The sequence below is a fragment of the Hemicordylus capensis genome, chromosome 2 (assembly GCF_027244095.1).
Source record: "Hemicordylus capensis ecotype Gifberg chromosome 2, rHemCap1.1.pri, whole genome shotgun sequence".
Classification (NCBI taxonomy): Eukaryota; Metazoa; Chordata; class Lepidosauria; order Squamata; family Cordylidae; genus Hemicordylus; species Hemicordylus capensis.
This window is the reverse complement of record NC_069658.1, coordinates 232,932,501-232,952,530: the sequence shown is the minus strand read 5'-3', so window position 1 is coordinate 232,952,530 and position 20,030 is coordinate 232,932,501. Positions and strand designations below refer to the sequence as shown.

General features: G+C 47.3%; 1 protein-coding gene across 2 annotated transcripts; it reads right to left on the bottom strand.

The window, feature by feature from the left end:
- Positions 1–1,010: 1,010 nt before the first annotated feature.
- Positions 1,011–18,291, bottom strand: LOC128342014 (zinc finger protein 420-like). 2 transcript variants are annotated; one of them, XM_053288809.1, is made up of 6 exons: positions 17,343–18,291; positions 13,643–14,247; positions 9,572–9,701; positions 9,204–9,286; positions 8,886–9,012; positions 1,011–4,044 (listed from the first exon to the last, which is right to left on the bottom strand). In XM_053288809.1, exons 2-6 carry the CDS (start codon positions 14,063–14,065, stop codon positions 1,985–1,987), a joined length of 2,823 nt encoding a protein of 940 aa, XP_053144784.1. In that variant the 5' UTR covers positions 14,066–14,247; positions 17,343–18,291; the 3' UTR covers positions 1,011–1,984. The 2 variants fall into 2 exon arrangements, with proteins under 2 accessions (XP_053144784.1, XP_053144785.1); XM_053288810.1 differs by having other exon boundaries at positions 13,643–14,206.
- Positions 18,292–20,030: the final 1,739 nt, after the last annotated feature.

Sequence of the window (20,030 nt, the reverse complement as noted above, 5' to 3'; positions counted from 1 at the left end):
TGTGGATTCCTTGAACATCATTAAGGCTTTGCCCATCCTCGTGGCCCAAAGGCAGCAACCTGGGCAGTGCACAACTCAGGGGGAGCGCCTGGCTTGAAGATCACAGTCAGAGGCTAGAGGGAAGATCGTGGGCAGGAAGAACAAGGCTAAGTAGTGGAGCAGAAATGGGGGAAGATCAGGGGATTGCAACCAAAGGCTAGAGCTGGCTCAGAAGAAGTTCACACTTCCCCAGTTGCACCAGTGAGTGCCTAACTCATAAGGAGGAGCTTCTAAGAAGAACAGGAAGCCCCACCTCTTCCTGAAACAGAAGGATACGCACCAGGGACTGCTACCACCAGCTCCAGAGTAGACCAATGAGATGTGAGGCCCTGGATATCCAGACAGACACTCCTTCACTGGTACTGGACCTCAGCCGTCATCTGAGCCCCTGGTGGCGCAGTGGTAAAACTGCCGCCCTGTAACCAGAAGGTTGCAAGATTGATCCTGACCAAGGGGCTCAAGGTTGACTCAGCCTTCCATCCTTCCGAGGTCGGTAAAATGAGTACCCAGAAATGTTGGGGGCAATATGCTAAATCATTGTAAACCACTTAGAGAGCTTCCAGCTATAGAGCGGTATATAAGTGTAAGTGCTATTGCTATTGCTATCTTCTGTTGCTGTTGCTCCTCCTGGGATCATGAAGTGGGGTTCCAGATGGCCGGCGGGTGGGGGAGGAGGAGGTGATATCTCCTGTGGGAAGGGCAAGCTCTGGTTGTCACTCAAGAGCTGCGTTGATTGCAAGATCATGCCTGGTGCCAAAAGCTTGTGCAGAGATTGGCTCCTCCTCCTTCCTGGAAGAGGTCTTATCAGTCTTTGGGTGTGGTTGGTTCCTGTTCCCTCTAATTTTTTTCATCAGTGAGCAGAATGAGCTTTGTTCTGGGTGGCAATATCAAGGCAGTGTGCACACATGTGCATTATTATGTGCCACTATAAATACCACAAACACATTTCCTTAAATATGTAAGGAATGAGATGTATTTCACAGTTCTATTTTATTTCTAAAATTGGTTTTTTAAAAAACTTTTTTCTGCTTCACATTGAATTATAATAAAAATAAGGCAGAATCTAAACAAGGCCTTTTAAGACTGTCATACATTCAGATTGTATACAAGGCTTGATCCTGGAACAGCTCCACCATGATATGGCGGTGGCGGGGGTGGCTCCTTAAGGGCAGGGGAGGGTGCACTTAGCCCTCTTTTTCCCACTTTTCCCCTGCCGGCACTCCATTTTTAGGAAAATCCATGGGGCGGCTGCATACCTCCTTGCTGCCCCTTCCTCCTTTCGTCGCCAGAAGTTGTCATCGGCTTTCCTCCTCTTGTAAAAACAGTTGTGGTGGTGGTGAGGGGATGCATTTTGAGCAAGGGGCCAGGAAGGAGGAGGAAATATTCCCCATATCTTACCGTGGCAAGAGCCCACGCGGAAATGGGGCTAAGGCGGCGGCGTGAGGACTTGGGAGCAGCAGTCGGCAGTGGCTGACCGGTAGGCATCCCCATCCTCTGAAACTAAGGGAAGCGACACCCCCACCCTCCGAAACGGTTTGAACGCTGGGGGATGGAGCCGGTTCAGCGTTCCAGGAAGGGAAGTGACAGGTAATGGGGTGGGGGCTGACAGGTAGGCTCCAGGAAGGGAGCACCAAACCAGTTCCATGCACATCCCTAATGGGAGGTAAGGTTTTCGTTGTTTCTGAAGCTCTTTCCGCACCCTGAGCATGTATATGGTTTCTCACCTGTCTAGATTCTTTGATGGACAGAAAAATTGTCCTTCCAACTAAAGCTCTTTCCACACTATGAGCACGAATATGTTTTCTACCCTGTGTTGATTCTTTGATGGGTAGAAAGCATCCCATTCCAATTAAAGCTCTTTCCACACTCTGAGCATCGACATGGTTTCTCTCCTGTGTGGATTCTTTGGTGGACAGAAAGCTGCACATTCTCATAGAAGCACTTTTCACACTCTGAGCCCGTATATGGTTCCTGCTGTGTGGCTTTGTTGATGGAAAGAAAGTTTGTCCTTCCGACTGAAGCTCTTTCCACACTCTGAGCATGCATATGGTTTCTCTCCTGTATGGATTCTTTGATGGACTGTAAGGCTATAGCCAAAACTGAAGATCTTTCCACACTCTGAACATGTATATGGTTTTTCCCCTGTGTGGTTTCGTTGATGGACATCAAGTTTGTCTTTCTGCCTGAAGCTCTTTCCACACTCTGAGCAAGTATATGGTTTTTCCCCTGTGTGGATTCGTTGATGGACAGAGAGATGGGCCTTCCGACTGAAGCTCTTTCCACACTCTGAGCATGTATATGGTTTCTCTCCCGTATGGATTCTTTGATGGACTGTAAGGTTAGAGACACAACTGAAGATCTTTCCACACTCTGAACATGTATATGGTTTTTGCCCTGTGTGGTTTCGTTGATGGACATCAAGTTTGTCTTTCTGCCTGAAGCTCTTTCCACACTCTGAACATGTATATGGTTTTTCCCCTGTGTGGATTCGTTGATGGACATAAAGCTTGTCCTTCCGACTGAAGCTCCTTCCACACTCTGAGCATGTATATGGTTTTTCCCCTGTGTGGTTTCGTTGATGGGCAGAAAGTCTATTCTTCTGCCTGAAGCTCTTTCCACACTCTGAGCATGTATATGGTTTCTCCCCTGTGTGTAGTCTTTGATGATCAGAGAGATGGGCCTTCTGACTGAAGCTCTTTCCACACTCTGAGCATGTATATGGTTTCTCTCCTGTATGGATTCTTTGATGGACTGTAAGGTTAGAGACACATCTGAAGATCTTTCCACACTCTGAACATGTGTATGGTTTCTCTCCTGTATGGATTCTTTGATGGAGAGTAAGGTTAGAGTTGCGATTGAAGTTCTTTCCACATGCTGAACATGTATATGGTTTCTCCCCTGTGTGGGTTCTTTGATGGACAGAGAAGTGGCCCTTCCATCTAAAGCTCTTTCCACACTCTGAGCATGTATAGGGTTTCTCCCCTGTCTGGAGATTTTGATAGGAAGGAAGCTTATCTCCATCACTGAAACTCTTTCTGTACTTGAAGCATGTATCTGGTTTCTCTCCTTTGCAGACACACTGGGGGCCAGCAAGAGCATCGTCATGACTGAAGTTCCTTCTACACTCCAAGCATGGTTTCTCTGCTGTGTGGGTTCTTTGATGGACGGAAAGTTTGTCCTTCTGCCTGAAACTCTTCCCACATTCTGAGCACATATACGGTTTCTCCCCTGTGTGGATCCTTTGATGGGCAGAAAGTTTGTCCTTCCGACGGAAACTCTTTCCACATGCTGAGCATGTATAGGGCTTCTCCCCTGTGTGGATTCTTTGATGGGCAGAAAGTTTGTACTTCCGTCTGAAGCTCTTTCCACACTCTAAGCACGTATATGGTTTCTCCCCTGTGTGGATTCTTTGATGGACAGAAAGATTGTCCTTCTGATTGAAGCTCTTTCCACACTCTGAGCACGTATATGGTTTCTCCCCTGTGTGGATTCTTTGATGGACAGAAAGTCTGCACTTCCAAGGGTAACTCTTTCCACACTCTGAGCATGTATAGGGCTTCACCCCTGTGTGGCAATTTTGATAGGAAGGAAGCTTATCCCCATTACTGAAGCTCTTTCCGTACTTGGAGCATGTATCTGGTTTCTCCCCTTTGCAGACACACTGGTGGACAAGGGCATTATCTTGACTGAAACTCTTTCTACACTCCAAGCATGGTTTCTTTCCTGTGTGGGTTCTTTGGTGTTCATCAAAGTTCAACTGATCGCTGAAGCCATTCCCACACATTGTGCATTGATATGTTTTCACTCTTGTATGGGCGGTGTGATGTGCACTAAGGTGTGATTTATTATTTAAGATGTTTCCGCTTAGAGTGTTGTTACTAGTCTTATCTTGAACTGGAATTGCATAGAAGTCTGTCCACTCAGAAGCTGCCATCTTCTCCTCCTCTGTTTCTTCGGTTTTTCTTCTTGATGCTTCCCCCTTTTTTCTGTTCTTCCTCTGATTACCTGCAGGAATAAAAAGAGAATTTTGGTGAGGGAGGAACAAAGCCTCAATCTAAAAACAAGCCAAGATAAAGGGAGTTATTGGCAACTATTTGCGGTTAAAATGATTGAAAAGATGTAGCGGAGGGGCAAATCCTGCCATGTGCTAAGCAGCCTCTGTTGATTAGTATTAGGTCTAGCTACATGCTCCAAAGGATGTAGATACCAGATAAAATCAGACAGAAAGATGTTCTGGCCGGTCAAAGAGATCAAATGGCCAAAAGAAATACAGCACACACCAGGTAAGAGATTCACCAGATAAGTGCTTACAGTGAGGGAAATAAGTATTTGATCCCCTGCTGATTTTGTCCGTTTCCCCCGACACAGAAATGACCAGGCTATAATTGGAATGGTAGGTTTATTGTAGCTGTGAGAGACGGAATAACAACAAACAAACCCTCAAAAGCCCAGTGCCCAAAAGTCAGCGATGGATTTGCATTGTAGTGAGGGAAATAAGTATTCGATCCCTTCACAAAAGATGTCTTAGTACTTGGTGGCAAAACCCTTGTTGGCAATCACAGAGGTCAGACGTTTCTTGTAGTTGGCCACAAGGTTTGCACACAACCCAGGAGGGATGTTGTCCCACTCCTCTTTGCAGATCCTCTCCAAGTCAGAAAGGTTTCAAGGCTGATGTTTGGCAACCCGAACCTTCAGCTCCTTCCACAGGTTTTCTATGGGATTAAGGTCTGGAGACTGGCTGGGCCACTCCAGGACCTTCATGTGCTTCTTCTTGAGCCACTCCTTTGTTGCCTTGGCTGTGTGTTTTGGGTCATTGTCATGCTGGAATACCCATCCACGACCCATTCTCAATGCCCTGGCTGAGGGAAGGAGGTGCTCACCCAAGATCTGACGGTACATGGTCCCGTCCATCGTCCCTTCTATGCGGTGAAGGTGTCCTGTCCCCTTAGCAGAAAAACACCCCCAAAGCATAATGTGTCCACCTCCATGTTTGACGGTGGGGATGGTGTTCTTGGGCTCATAGGCAGCATTCCTCCTCCTCCACACACGGCGAGTTGAGTTGATGCCAAAGAGCTCGATTTTGGTCTCATCTGACCACAACACTTTCGCCCAGTTCTCCTCTGGATCATTCAGATGTGCATTGGCAAACTGCAGACGGGCCTGTACATGTGCTGCCTTGAGCAGGGGGACCTTGCGGGCACTGCAAGATTTCAGTCCTTCACGGCGTCGTGTGTTACCAATTGTTTTCTTGGTGACTATGGTTCCAGCTGCCCTGAGATCATTGACAAGTTCCCCCCGTGTAGTTCTGGGCTGCTTTGTCACCATTCTCATGATCATTGCAACTCCAGGAGGTGAGATCTTGCATGGAGCCCCAGACCGAAGGAGATTGACAGTTGTTTTGTGTTTCTTCCATTTGCGAGTTATTGTGCCAACTGTAGTCACCTTCTCACCAAGCTGCTTGGCGATAGTCTTGTAGCCCAGTCCAGCCTTGTGCAGGTCTACAACCTTGTCCCTGACATCCTTCGACAGCTCTTTGGTCTTGGGCATGGTGGTGAGTTTGGAAGCTGAGTGATTGCTTGCTTCTATGGACAGGTGTCTTTTATACAGGTACTGTAACAAGCTGGGATTAGGAGCACTCCCTTACAGAGGGTGTTCCTCATCTCAGCTCGTTACCTGCATATAGTGAAAAGACACCTGGGAGCCTGAAATCTTGCTGGTTGATAGGGGATCGAATACTTATTTCCCTCACTACAATGCAAATCCATCACTGACTTTTGGGCACTGGGCTTTTGAGGGTTTGTTTGTTGTTATTCTGTCTCTCACAGCTACAATAAACCTACCATTCCAATTATAGCCTGGTCATTTCTGTATCAGGGGCAAACGGACAAAATCAGCAGGGGATCAAATACTTATTTCCCTCACTGTATATGTCAATACCAGAAGCCTCAGATGGGTGAGCTGGAGTGCTTGGAAGCTAATGAAAACATAGATATAGTGGGGATAACGGAAACAGGGTGGAACAGTGAGAACCAGTGGGCACGCTTATTCCTGGATATCAACTCTATAGAAAGGACAGGGAGGGGCACATTGGGGGTGGACTAGCACTGTATGTTGAAGAAGGGACAGAATCTAACAAGCCAGAAAACTTAGGAAGACACAATTCCTCCACAGAAACTTTGTGGGTGACAATAAACTGCCTGAACGGAAATGTGCTACTAGGGATGTGCTGTCGCCCTCTGGTTCAAAACGCTGATGATGACTGGGCGTTGCAGATGGAAATCAGGGAGGCATCAAAGAGAGGAGGAGCTGTAATAACGGGTGACGTCAATTACCCAGACACAGACTGGGTAACCTCACAGTCGGGTAATGACAAAGAGGCCAGATTTCTAGACACGCTGGATGACTGTGCCCTAGAAGAGTTGTTCATGGCAGAGTTGTTCATGTGGGGCCATGCTCCTCCGCCAAAGGCCTGACCCGCCAACCAGCAGGCAGCGCAGGGCAGGGCAGGAGCTTCCGTGGGGGCAGGAAGCCAGCTGCCAGCCCAAATGGCAGGACACATGCAGCCAGCAGAGCAACCTCCTGCCGCCATGGCTCGCGAGGAGGAGGACGCCGATGGCCGGGGAGTCAGCGTGGTGGTGTTTATCCTGGCCTCGCTTGGGTTAGTGAATCCTCTATCTAGACTCTGACTGACACTCAAGACTGTAGTGCTGACTGCTAATAAATTGCAGAGTACACTTAGACTATGGGACTCTACTGCATGGCATAGCATCCCCTGCCTCTCCCACCCCCTCTTACTCAATCAATCAATCATCTTTATTATGGTCAAAGACCAGCACAGGCTTTTGTCTAGGAACGGGGGAAGGGGCAGCAAGGAGGTATACTGCCGCCCCAAATGATTTTCAACAAATGAGTGCCGGCGGGGGGAAAGCGGCAGGACAGGTAAGTTCACCCTCCCCTGCCCTTAAAGAGCCATCCCACCGGCTGTGAACCACGAACCGCCCCCCCCTCAGCGAACCGGTTCGCAGGGCTTTAGAATGGCCTGTGAACTGGTCCATGCACAACACTACCCAGAGCGATGCAGGGCCTGCCTTTTGGACCCTCGTCTCTTCCCAACTGTGAAGCGCAGCTGCACAGTGGAAAGATCGTTGCAAGCCATATCGGGCTCTGAGAGCCCCCCTGCTGCCCCCGCCCCCCCCCCCACCAGGGGTGGAGAAGAAGGACTACTCCTGGCTCACCCCCCTGTTTCTTCTCTCTTAAATCCAAGAGCCTGTTTCTCTGAGCCTCCTTTCTCTGGTTAGGCTGGAAGCTACTTCAACTAACCCTGCTAACTTGGCAAAGAGGCACCTTCCAATGTGGTGATTCTCTTTCATTTAGCAGGGGTAGAGTAACTGGTCTTATCCACCCACAGCACAGCATTCCTCCAGTGGCTGTTGCTGGTGTCTGTCTTATGTTTCTTTTTAGATTGTGAGTCCTTTGGGGACAGGGATCCATCTTATTTATTTATTATTTCTCTATGTAAACCGCCCTGAGCCATTTTGGAAGGGCGGTATAGAAATCAAATCAAATCAAATCAGTCGATAAATAAATAAATTCGGACACTAAGCTACATTTCCTCCAAGCAGTTATAGGGTTGATATTGTGAAGTGTTTTTGGTAGTTATACTGCTTTAGTTGACTCTGTTACTCCCTTGTACTCCTTACCTTCAAATAAAACCTTCTCTGTTTTTGAACTTCAGCATTCTCTCTCTCAGTCCTTTTTCCTGCCACCAAAGCTTTGCAAAAAATTATTCTGACATAGAACTGCTCCACTCTGAGCTAATTTCCCCACACAAAGCCCAAACACAATTTTGGGGTGTTCACTAATCATCCCGGGGCAGTTCCATTAACACAGCATAGCATCTCTCCCAGTGGCCTGTAGGCTTCCAGTGGCATCTATTAGGCCACTGTGTGAAACAGGATGCTGGACTAGGTGGGCCTTGGGCATGATCCAGCAGGGCTCTTCTTATGTTCTTATGGCTATTGCTGGTGCCTCCCTTGTATCTGATTTTAGACTGCGGGTCCTTCTGTTATGGGAACCATTGCCCCCCTTTGCTATGTAAACTGCTCTATGAACTTTATCTAAAAACAATTGTTAAAACACCTTAACAACTGCAGAGAGTCTTATTAAAATTATTTGTCATTGATACGGTGCAGAAAATGAGGCACACTACAAAATCTGGAGAGTGACAGGGGCCCCTTTAAACCACTAGCTGCAAAGTCTGAAATCACCTAGCTGCACCCCTGGCGACCCGGATCTGGGCCTTTTCTGTAGCTGCTCCTGGCCTATGGAAAGCACTCCCGGCAGATATCCACAATATTAGGCTCCCTGTTGACCTTTAAGAGAGCCCTAAAAACGTACTTGTTTGCCCTGGCCTTCCAAGATCTTTAAATGGTTTTTTAAAGTGTTTTAATTAGTTTTGAATGGTTTTTGAATTTTTTAAATATTGTTTTTAGCACTGTGTCTTAAATGATGTGTCTTTTCATGTCTTTTTAAATTTGTTGTACACTACTGCCCAGAGCCTTTGGATGGGGTGGTTTATAAATGTAAATAAATAAATAAATAAATATGTGGCACCCCACCGTAGTTTCCTGCTGGCTCTGCCCCTGCGTATGTTCACAGAACACGGTGGACATTAATAGTTACTCATTCCCAGAGACCTCCCGCGGGTGGAGAGATCTCCACCCCTAGAAAGATAATAGTTTCAGAGCTGTCAAAATACCATCCCTTCAGTGCACTGATTCACACCAACAGCAACAGCAATTCCTGTCTTTTGTATCTATCAATCGAGGACAAGGATGGAGCCTTACCCAGCCAGGCCAGATGCCAGGAATTCTCCTCCATGACTTCCCTGTGCAGAGCCCTTTGGCCTGGATGCAGCAGAGCCCACTCCTCCTCGGAGAAACACACAGCCACCTCCTCAAAGCTCACCAGTCCCTGAAAGAAGAAGAAGTAATGAGTTTCTCCTTACAGATAAAGTAATGAGGTGGCTGGAGGTTCTCTTGCAAGACCCAAAGCTTTGTCAGAGTAGTTAGTGGGCAACCACAATAGAAGCCAAAGGAAAGAGACAGTTTCTCAGACCAACTCTGGCGACCCTCCGACCATTTCTCCAGTGATTCTCCTCCTACCTGATCTGGTGATGGTCCAGCAACAGCTTCTGCTCCGTCATAAAAAGAAGGCCTAGAATGAAGCCTATTGGTCATTTCACCACCTGTGATGGAGACAGAGGAGGGGTGGGGAAGAGGCTTGATCTTTCATAAGCATTTTGTATTTCAGTCCCTGAATGAAGAAAGTTCAAAATGTTGGGCACAATCCAAAGCTCTGGTTCAAATGGATAAAGTCTCGCACTGTTTTAAGGAAACTCTTTTGTAACATGTGGGGCTAGAGAGAATCAGCTCCCCCACATTGGGTTCAAAGGGAACATGAGTGCAGCCATGGATTTCAGACACACTCAAGAAAGAGAGGCCAAACTGAAGCAAGGTCCTCTCCTCCTTACCCATCAAAGTGGCAGCTCCATCTCCCTCCGGCATAATCCTCCTGAAAATCATACTCTGTCTGGTGGTGTCAGATGGAGCCTCTTCTGCCCCAGGGAAACCAGACACCGCTTTGGCAAACATCTCTTGCATCTGAAAACAGTAGAGGGCATCCCAGATAGGAAAGAGGAGGAATTAGGAAAGCAACTTATTTATTGACTCTGTGCTTGCAATCCCCCACCTTCAGCAGAAGCACTCCCAGGGCAACAATAACAAAAACACAGCACAAAACACAAAGATCAAAACAGTCACCTCAGGAAGCTGACTAAAAGCAACTTGGATGATGTTTTAAAATGGCCTGGGGAGATCAAAAGGGTTTTTGCTAGGTAGTGTATAGAGCCATGAGGCAAGAGCCCTATTGAGACACTGGGCAGGTTCTAACGATCTGTGTAAAGGTAAAGTGTGCTGTCGAGTCAATGTCGACTCCTGGCAACCATAGAGCCATGTGGTTGTTTTTGGTAGAATACAGGAGGGGTTTACCATTGCCTCCTCCTGTGCAATATGAGATGATGCCTTTCAGCATCTTCCTATATTGCTGATGCCCAATATCGGTGTTTCCCATAGTCTGGGAAACATACCAGCAGGGATTCGAGTTGGCAATCTGGCTTGCTAATCAAGTCATTTCCCTGCTGTGCCACTAGGTGGCTACACAATCTGTGTAATGGTAGTTTAAAGGGAATCTCAGATTCCTAAGATCTGCATACTTCTGTGGAACATGATGCAAGATTGTGGAAATTACCAGGAATCTCCAGTTCATGCCACAGGAAACTATGATGTAGCTAAGATTATCAAACTAATTTTTAATCTGGATTGAATCAGATTCTCCTGCTGTAAGAGGCACTTTTCTCTTTATTTAGCAGGGGGAGAGCAACTGGCCCTATCCATCCCCAGCACAACATCCCTTCAGTAACTGTTCCTGGCATCTATCGTATGTTTCTTTTTAAGATTGTGAGCCCTTTGGGTTCAGGGAGCCTTCATATTTATTTATTTTTATTAGCTTACTTTCCAGTAGGCTTATGAAATCACCTGGCATTTCGTGTGTGTGTGTGTCCCACCCCTCAACTTTGCAACGCCTAGACCAATATGTACCAAATTGGATACAATTGTAGGCACACATAATGACGCCTCAATGGTGTAGTTTGTGATGATGTCATCCACCCCAATTCAAGATGGCGGACATGTAAATATTTGAGGTGCAAGTGGGCTAATTTATGAATCGCCTAGCCGATTTGAACCAAATTTGCTGTAGGGACACATAGGGATGCCCCAATGGCGTAGTTTGTGATGATGTAATCCACCCTGATTCAAGATGGCGGACACGTGAACGTTTGAGGTGCAAGTAGGCTAACTTGTGGAGCTTCTAACCAATTTGAACCAAATTAGGTACAGCTGTAGTGAGTGACACACATGGACACTTCAATGGCATTGTTTGTGTTGATGTCATCCACCCCAATTCAAGATGGCAGATGCATAAACTTTTGAGGCGCAAGTGGGTTAACGTGAACCGACTAACCGATTTGAACCAAATTTGCTACAGCTGTAAAGGCACATAGGGACACCTCAATGGTGTAGTTTGTGTTGATGTCATCCTCCCCGATCCAAGATCGTGGACACATTAATATTTGAGGTGCAAGAGAGCTAACTTGTGGACCTCGATTTGAACCAAACTTAGTCCACTTGTAAGGATAGTGAAAGGAAAGTAGTTAGATTAGTTCTTACTAGAACAACTTGTTTCTCTTTGTAAACCGCTTTGGGAACTTTTGTTGAAAAGCGGTATAGAAATATTAAAGACGTACAAAATGAATGATTGTACGTGGGTTATATATGTACCTGGCATATATCTATTTTGCTTTATGCAGATGATGCAGTTATCTATCGAGAACTCCTATTGACCTCAGAAAGATGCTGAGTGCATTAAATCTGTACTGTAAGAAGGAAGGTTTGGAGATCAATTTTCAGAAAACCAAAATAATGGCTTTTGCAAGGAGACCTAAGATTTGCACTTGGAGGATTGAGGGACAACTTATTGAGCAGGTATTATTTTTTAAGTACCTAGGGGTAGTTTTCCATGCTTGGGGCACCAGGAAGGCCCACGCAAATTATGTAGTCTCCAATGCTCAGAAAAGCTCACTCACCATTTTATAGTACTTGCGATCAAAAGGTGCCTATTACTTACCAGTGACTTATATTATTTAAAGCCAAGTCATTGTCCCAACTACTTTATGGAACGCAGTTGGGCTCTTCCTCAAATATAGTAACTTTGGAATGTCTGCAGTCAAAATTCCTGAGAACTGCACTTAATACCCCAAGATCTGTTTCAAATGCTACCATCCGTTTGGAGACTGGCTTTATTAGGGTGGAGGCCAATGTTTGGATTGCTATACTTTGCTACTGGCTTAAACTAATCTATCACCCAGTTGGCCTGGCTCCCCTAATTTTTCAGGATGATTTCGGCTCCAGGTGGATCCAGTCTATTGAGGCTAAAATAGCTATTCTGGGCCTCTCTGTTACAATCTTGTCCAAATTGGGTTTTGATCAGGCAAGGCTGCTGGTTAAACAACAAGTTTTTGATTCTGAACGGCAAAATGACCTTAGGAAGGTCTCTAAATTTTATATCTCGGAGGAAAGAAGATACCTAGTTTCCGCAATGAATTATTTTACTTGGCTGGAATTTCTGAGGTATAGGAAAGCTTTTACCATGGTTCGTTGCCACTGCTTACCCTCGGCGGTCCTAGAAGGGCGCTACAAAGGGGTTCCACTTGCTGATAGACTTTGCCCTTGTGGGCTGGATCAGGTTGAAACTATCAAACGTGTTTTATTATTCTGCCTCTTTTATAAGGATATTCGTGAATCTTTCATCATACCTTTGCTATGTAAATTCCCTGGTCGACAGGAGCAATTTTATTGTTCCTTGTTGCTTTCGGACTCAGAGTTTGTAATTACATCTAATGTTGCTAAATTCTGTGCTGCTGCCATAAATATATGTCACCGGATGGTTAATAAGGAAATTTTATTGTTTTAATTTTTATTATTACTATGTTTCCAATATTGTGATTTTTTAAAATTAATTTTAATTTTAACTGTTCCAATCATATATACTCTATTTACTGCTGTATAACTGTAATCTTTTACTTTTGTTTTGGCTTGTGGCCGTAACATTAAAGATTCTGATACAAGTACAAAATGAATGATTGTACCTGGGTTTATTTTAAAAGTGAAACTGGGTACAGCCCTCTGAAATGTGGGATACAAATAAGGAAGTGTACTGCTGAACATGTATTCAATATAACATGTGAAATAAACTGTACCTGGGTACAGCTCTATACCTGTGAACAAGGTACACAGATCATACAAATGTTGAACACAATGTGTGAAGAGGGCTAAGGTGTTGGGTGAACCTTCCTGGGGAAAATATTCTGTAGTTGGAGTCCCACAGATACAACAGCCATTTGAGGAGAGCAGAAGTGACCGTGAAGTTCCTGGGCAAGTAGAGCCGGAGATACGTCCCTCTCAGCCGCAGAAAGTTAATGATAAGAGCAGTTTGACAACGGAACCAGCAGGCCAAGGGGGACAGTGGGCTCTCCCTTGCTGGAGGTCTTCAAGCAGAGGCTGGTCTGTGGGAGATGCTTCGCTCTGGATTTTCTATACTGAGGGGGGCAGGGAGTAGATGGGGGCTGGACAAGACGCCTCTGACTCTATGATTCTTGCTCCTGTATGTTCCCACACTCTCTGCGACTACCATGGCCAGCACAAGGGTTTTGGTGTTGGCAAATATGGAATCTCTGCTGCTTGGAGAAACATGCATCTGGTTGTACCTGCATCAAGATCCTCACCGTCCCTGGAACTTCAAAGCTGCCTATAAGTGTCTTATGATCCCACAACGAGGGTTCACCCCACACATTCAGAACCGCGGCCTAGCTGGGTTCGGAGCTCCCTCCTATGGATGAGTTCCCCCAAAATTTGAGCAGGGATTTTTATGATTCTGTCCTACATGATGTCCACCCCTTGAAATGACAAGGATAAAATGCTCTCACCTGCTGCTCTTCCTGCTTCTTCTCTTCTGCCTGGCTCAGGAGGAAACCTTCTGCTAAGGCTACTGCCTGGGAACTGGTCTCTGCTCCACATTCTCTGACCCAGCTCCCCAGCTCCGGGGGCAGGACAGTCAGGAACTGCTCCAGGATCACCAGGTCCAGCATCTGAGCTTTCGTGTGTCTCTCTGGCTTCAGCCACTGACAGCAAACGTGGTAGAGTTGGCTGCAAACCTCTCGCGGACCCTCAGCCTTCTGGTACAGGAACTCCCTGAATTTCCAGCACTGGAAATCTGTGTTGGTGGTGACGTCTCCCAGGATCCTCTGCATGGTTATTTCCTGATTCTTGTCTCTCCCAGCCTGGATGGCTCGAGGATCTTTTTCTGTTCCCTTCCACAATTCACTATTTGCTGGGGTTTGCAAATCCATGTTCTCTTGGAGCTCAGTTCAAGTTCTTAACATGGCCCAAATTTCTCCTTTTTCTGATACAACATTAATTCCCAGGAAAAGAAGAGTCACTGCTTAGTCTCACAGACCAATGAGTCTTTGTTAAGGTAGATGTTGTAGTTTCTATACCACAAAATAATAAATATGCAGAACTCTGCTTCTCCCTGAGGGAAGCGAAACAAATCTCAAGAATCACAAGAGCCACAGAACAACACAAGTATACCTAACATTCACTCAGGAACATTTCCCCCTTCCTTTCATCTTTTATAAATATCAAGCTGGAGGAAGCATTCCACATTTCTGGCTTTTAATAGCAGCCTCATGATAAGAGTGAGACATATCACATTGTCATTATAACCAAAAATTGTGGCCATGGCAACTATGGCTTATAGTTGGAATATGGCTCAAGGAATTGATTGTGAAATAGGCGGCATATGAGAGCTGGGTTTGAGAATGATCTTTGTCAGGATTTCTTAACCTTGGGCCCAAAGATGTTGTTGGACTATAACTCCCAGAAACCCCAGACATGGCCTTTGTGGCTGGGAATTCTGGGAGTTGTAGTCCAACATCTGGGGGCACAAGATTAAGGAACCCTGATCTATGTAAACTTTTCCCCTCTTTTAAAAATATTTTATATCCCACTCTTCCTCTAAGTAGCCCAGAACAGTGTACTACATACTTAAGTTTATCCTCACAACAACCCTGTGAAGTAGATTAGGCTGAGAGAGAAGTGATTGGCCCAGAGTCACTCAGCAAGTATCATGGCTGAATGGGGATTTGAATTTGGGTCTCTCCGGTCCTAGACCAGCGCACTAACCACTACACCACGCAAGGCTAAGAAATGGCTTATGAATAAAAGTTTGAGGAGTGACTGCAGCAGTTTGTTTTTGTCCCCTTTGCTGGGGTGAATTTTATTTGGCAATTTCTTCCTTTGTATTGTGACTTTTGGGAAAACAATTAAGCAAGGGAAGCAATAAGAGAAGATATTTATAGGAGAAGAATAAGAGAAGGGATTTAATCAGCCCTTGTGTAAAATTTAAAAATAAATCAGTGGACCCATCTACTTCAAATAGCACACACTTAATGCCATCTCTGGGGAATGCATATTTCCTGAGTGGCCCCAGGCAGGATACAGTTGTCTGTTCATATGGAGTCTATGCAACTGGAGTCTATGAATCTAAAGCAACCAATCCACATACCATCCACACAGAATGGTGCAAGGGACTTTGAAAGCTATAGGCCAACTCCAGAGGACTATCCACATCCAGAGGGCTATAGGACACCTCCAGCCTCAAAGGCAGGATGCCTCTGAGTACCACCAGTTGCAGGGGAGTAACAGCAGGAGAGAGGGCAGGCCCTCAACTCCTGCCTGTAGGCTTCCAGCGGCATCTGGTGGGCCACTGTGAGAAACAGGATGCTGGACTAGATGGACCTTGGGACTGATCCAGCAGGGCTGTTCTTATGTTTTTAAGGTCATCTAGTCCAACCCCCTGCTCAGTGCAGGAGAGCCACTGTGAACAGACAAGTCGGGGACTTAGGTCCACATCTGAGACGAAGTCTGCCACTGGCAACCACCCAGCTCCAAGGCAGTGGCAACACTGGAACTAACTATAGCATAGGATACCATCCAAATATCCATCTAGCCTGAATAACTCATCTTTTAAGGGCATGCCCCTCAATAGCTACCATTTCCCAGCAGTTTGGAGCCTGAGTGAACACAATCTGTAAGGTTTCTTTTGTTAGGGGAAGCCAGAGGAAGTGTTCTGTATAATCCAAAGGTTCACACAGTTTTCTATTTGATTCATACAGCTGACTGACACAAAGACAGAGCATTCCCAGCTTGTTTCCCATCACTGCAGATCACCAATTTGTTTGAGCCAATGCAGAGCCTTTTCATGGAATCCCATTTTCCCCATGACTTGCTGGGATGGAGGTTTCTCTCTCCTTTTTTCTCTGCCTATGGACTTGGAATGGGGCCTTATACAGAGTTTGATTATTAGTCACTTAGTCTGGGGCTATGAATTCCTGTTGATGGCCAGGGACTCAGGAAGCATTTTTTTCTGTGTCTCAAGTTTTCAGGAAGGGGGAGCAGACTGTATGCCTATTTTCTTTTGTTCTCTCCTCCATTTTTAGAGACAGATCTCTCAAAAGATGGTTACGACCTCAGACAGAGATGTGTTTTCTACTCTGAGCCTGCTTTTGTGTCTGTGCATGACACTTACTCTCCCTCCAGTCTGCAAACTATCTAACCCTGGCTGAACTCAGAACAGCCACATGTTTAATTAGCTGACCGACTCTGCACAATTGCCTGGGAGTAAATTCTAGTGAATTTAATGGGACTCCCTTATGAGGAAACACACTCCGAAATGGGCAGCTGAAACTCCATGGCTGCTGCCAATCAGAATAGACACAGTACAGAGATAGATGGTCTGATTTAGTATACTTATTTTCAGGCATATTAGTGGGGTGTGTGGAGGGTGGGGGGTATATTTCCAGAAATAGCTTTGCCCAGAAGCCCTGCCCATGGGATCTTCAATGTACAACCTGTGCAAAGAGGTACAAATTTGCACACAAGTACAGTTACTCCCATATTTTGTTGAATGCACACATAGCAATGTCATTCTTACCTGTGACCTGCATTCTTAGGGGACTGTGCCAGCCAGGTGCATGTTTAAAATGAATTCAGGTACAGTCATTCACACAAAAACATGTACATGTGTACAGACACTGACACAAAGTAATATCTGAATTGGGCCAAAGTGATCCACCCTACTGTGCACAGACGTGCTAGTCTTTCTGCAACCAGGTAGGCTAACCACTCAGCCCAGAGCAGAGCCCAAACCTAGCCTTCCAGATAGCCTAGCTTTCTCCTCCATGCAGGGAATGTTCCTTGGCACCCCTATGCACTGCCAAGAGGGTCCCCTATGCACTATAGAGGGTCTCTCTGCCAAAGAATGCAAATATACCATTCCCTTGCTGAAGCATGATAGGGAGGGAAAGTGGGAGAAGAGCAGAGCAGCAGGAAGCTTGCTCTGGGTCTGGGAGATTCCCCAGAAATTAAGATGCCCACGAGTCCTCAGATCAGCAAGAAAAATCCTTCCGTCAGGAAATGCTCCACTGATACTTCCCTGCTTTGGTTCTGCAAGACGAGGCAGGTAAAAAGAGAGGTCCCCTTGGAGGGGGCTCGAACTGAGAGACGAGAAGGGTCGCTTCTTCCTACTACCCCATCCGCCTCCTCCTCCCATGATTCCTTCCTCACCTGCAGCCGCAGCACAGCAGCTCCCTCCCAGGGTCCTCAAAGTGCGGCTGGGGTGCAGCAGCAGAGGGACTCCCAGGGACCTGAAAGAAGGAAGGAAGGAAGGCAAGGCAAGACTGGAAAGGGCTTGGAAGGACGGGGGAGCGGGAGGGGGCGGAGGTGGAGGGAAAAGAGCCCCCAGCAGGAGAGAGCCTGCTTCCGGTCTCTTTAGCAAATGCCTCCCTCTGCTGTTCTTCTCTCCGGACTGGCGAAGATGACGAGGAGGAAGGAGAGATTTCCCCCTTTGCTGCTGCTTCCTGGGCAGAGACACTCCAAGGGTTAAAGGGAAGGAGTACAGATTCCTAGAGAGGGGCCTAAAAGGTGGCGGGGAAGATTCGGCTCTTCTGCCTTCCTGCTTGGAAAGAGCCTTTCCGGGTAGACGCAAAGTGCGTTGGGTGGAAGATGCAAGTCAGGAAAGGCGGGGAAAGCGATGGCCAGGCAGGGCAGGAGGCAGCGAAGGCTGATGGCGGGAGGTGGGGGCAGCTGGGGAATGGGCTGGGGCTCTGGGGTCCCAGCCAGGAGAGCCTTCCCAGCAGCACCCGACCCACATCGGGCAGCGTCTGTCTTCTTCTTTCCTGCAAAACCGGCGGCAGCCTGTTCCTCCAGTCCAGGCTGATTTCTGGAGGATGCATCGAAACGGGGTTCCATTTGGGAGAAAGAAAGAAAGAAAGAAAGAAAGAAAGAAAGAAAGAAAGAAAGATGGTCTGGCTGCGGGCTCCTTCGAGGGGAGGAAGAGGCTGGCGTAATAGGCACAGCTCTTGTGCGAAGACTCGGGGGCAGAGTGTTGCCCCGGGAGGGGCGTGTGAGGAAGGGGATGCCGCATATCGGAGGAGGGCTCCATAGCGGGGGAAGGTATTGGTCTGTGCCTGTAAAGTGGAGAACTCCTCTGCTGCTTCCCCACACGCAAGTCTCTGCTGCTTTCCTGTCTGTTTTAACGCAATCTTCTTCTCCGTTAACTTTCTAGCACCCTTCTCCGAATTGCATATGAAGTCAGTCAGGAAGCTGCCATTAAGGGAGCCAGCCTCTTGGGCTCCATCTTAGCTTGTATCACTTATTCCCAACAGCTCTCCAGCATCTGGGGAAGGGAAATAAAGACCTTTGCCAGCCCTGCTTTTAGGATCGTTGTGTGGCTCAGGGATTCCCAACGTTGGGTCCCCAGCTGCTTTTGGACTTCCAACTCCCATAATCCCCAACCAAAGGCCACTGGGACTGGGGATTATGGGAGCTGAAGTCCAAAAACAGCTGGGGACCCAACGTTGAGAATCCCTGGTGTGGCTGATGATGTCAGGGATGGAATCCTTGAGCATGTAGGGGCAGCGCTCCAGCCCTGAGTGTTGACTACTACTAGGAGTCTGTAGCACCCATCTCATTTCCTACCAGTATCCCACCACCCCCATCTACTCCCCCCCCCTCCATGTTTGGAATGCGTTCTGTTCTGTGCAGCAGTGTCATGGCAGGGTGCACACATGCTACCTTCCCTAAGCTGTTTTCAGCAAGCGCTCACCATGCTGATGCTTGTGCTGCCTTGTCCTTTCCTGCCTCCACCAATCCATGCTGACATGCCAAGCCTTCCTTTTAACTGTTTCCAGTTGTGCAGCGTGGGGTGGCATGTAGGGGGCGGGGGGAAGGTGAGCCAAATCTCCCCCACAGCCACATCTTCCTTCCCCCACCTTCCTGTTGAGTGGAGCCAGGGCTGTCAGAGAGCCCTGGCGGGTTGCAGGGTCCCCAGGGCAAATCAGCCTGTGTGGGGCCCCCTTCTAGTTAATCCTAATGGGGGTTAAAAGAGTGGGGGCCGGGCAATCGCCCTGCTTGCCCTGCCCTAAGGACCGCCCTGAGTGGAGCCAAGCTGCTCCATCCCTTCTCCCCTCCCGCTGCTTCCTGTGCCCAAGGGAAGGCCCTGCCAGTTGGAGCCACTCCTTCCTCCCTCAGCCCTTCCCCTGTGAGGAAGAGAGATGGAGGCTTTCTCCTGGCAAGGGGAGGAGGAAGAAAGGAAGTGGGGGGGAGGGAGGAGAAGGAAGGTGGCTGGAGGAACATATCTTAACTATTATTGAGATCATGGAGTGTTAAAACTCTGCTGAGAACCATAAGAGTTAAAATATGATATTCAGAATTTTTCTGAAAAAGAAAAAAATACGCTATTGAAGATTCATGTTTAAGTAATGAAAACAGCTATAAATATATTTCCTAGTTAAGTAATTGAAGTTTTTAGTTCTGTATGTGATCCAGTTATTCCAGACCTTGTCTACTGAGGGGATCTAGCACTATCTAACGCCGCCGCCACGGTGCAGCAGCGGCCCCAGCTGTGGTGAGGCGGTGAGGGCCTGCGCGACCGCCGTGGTCAGGAGGCGGCTGGGCCGCCAGGAAGAGGAGCATTGGGGTGCTGACCTAATACTCCAGGGCAGGTCCATTAACAGCGCTTGCTAGGACTCCCACCCCCATTAACTCACTGTGGGAAATTACACAAATGGGAATCTCTTGTCTCTACTCACAGAGGAAGGCCTTGACACAGCCTTGGACTCTGAGGGGCCCAGTCCAGTTTCTGGGGCCTGTCTTGTACCCACACTCATCCTGCGACTTGATGCTTCCCAGCCGTCCCGTTCCTCAGCAGACCCAGGGAGAAAGAAGTTGGTACTGCTGGTTTCTCTTCTCCCC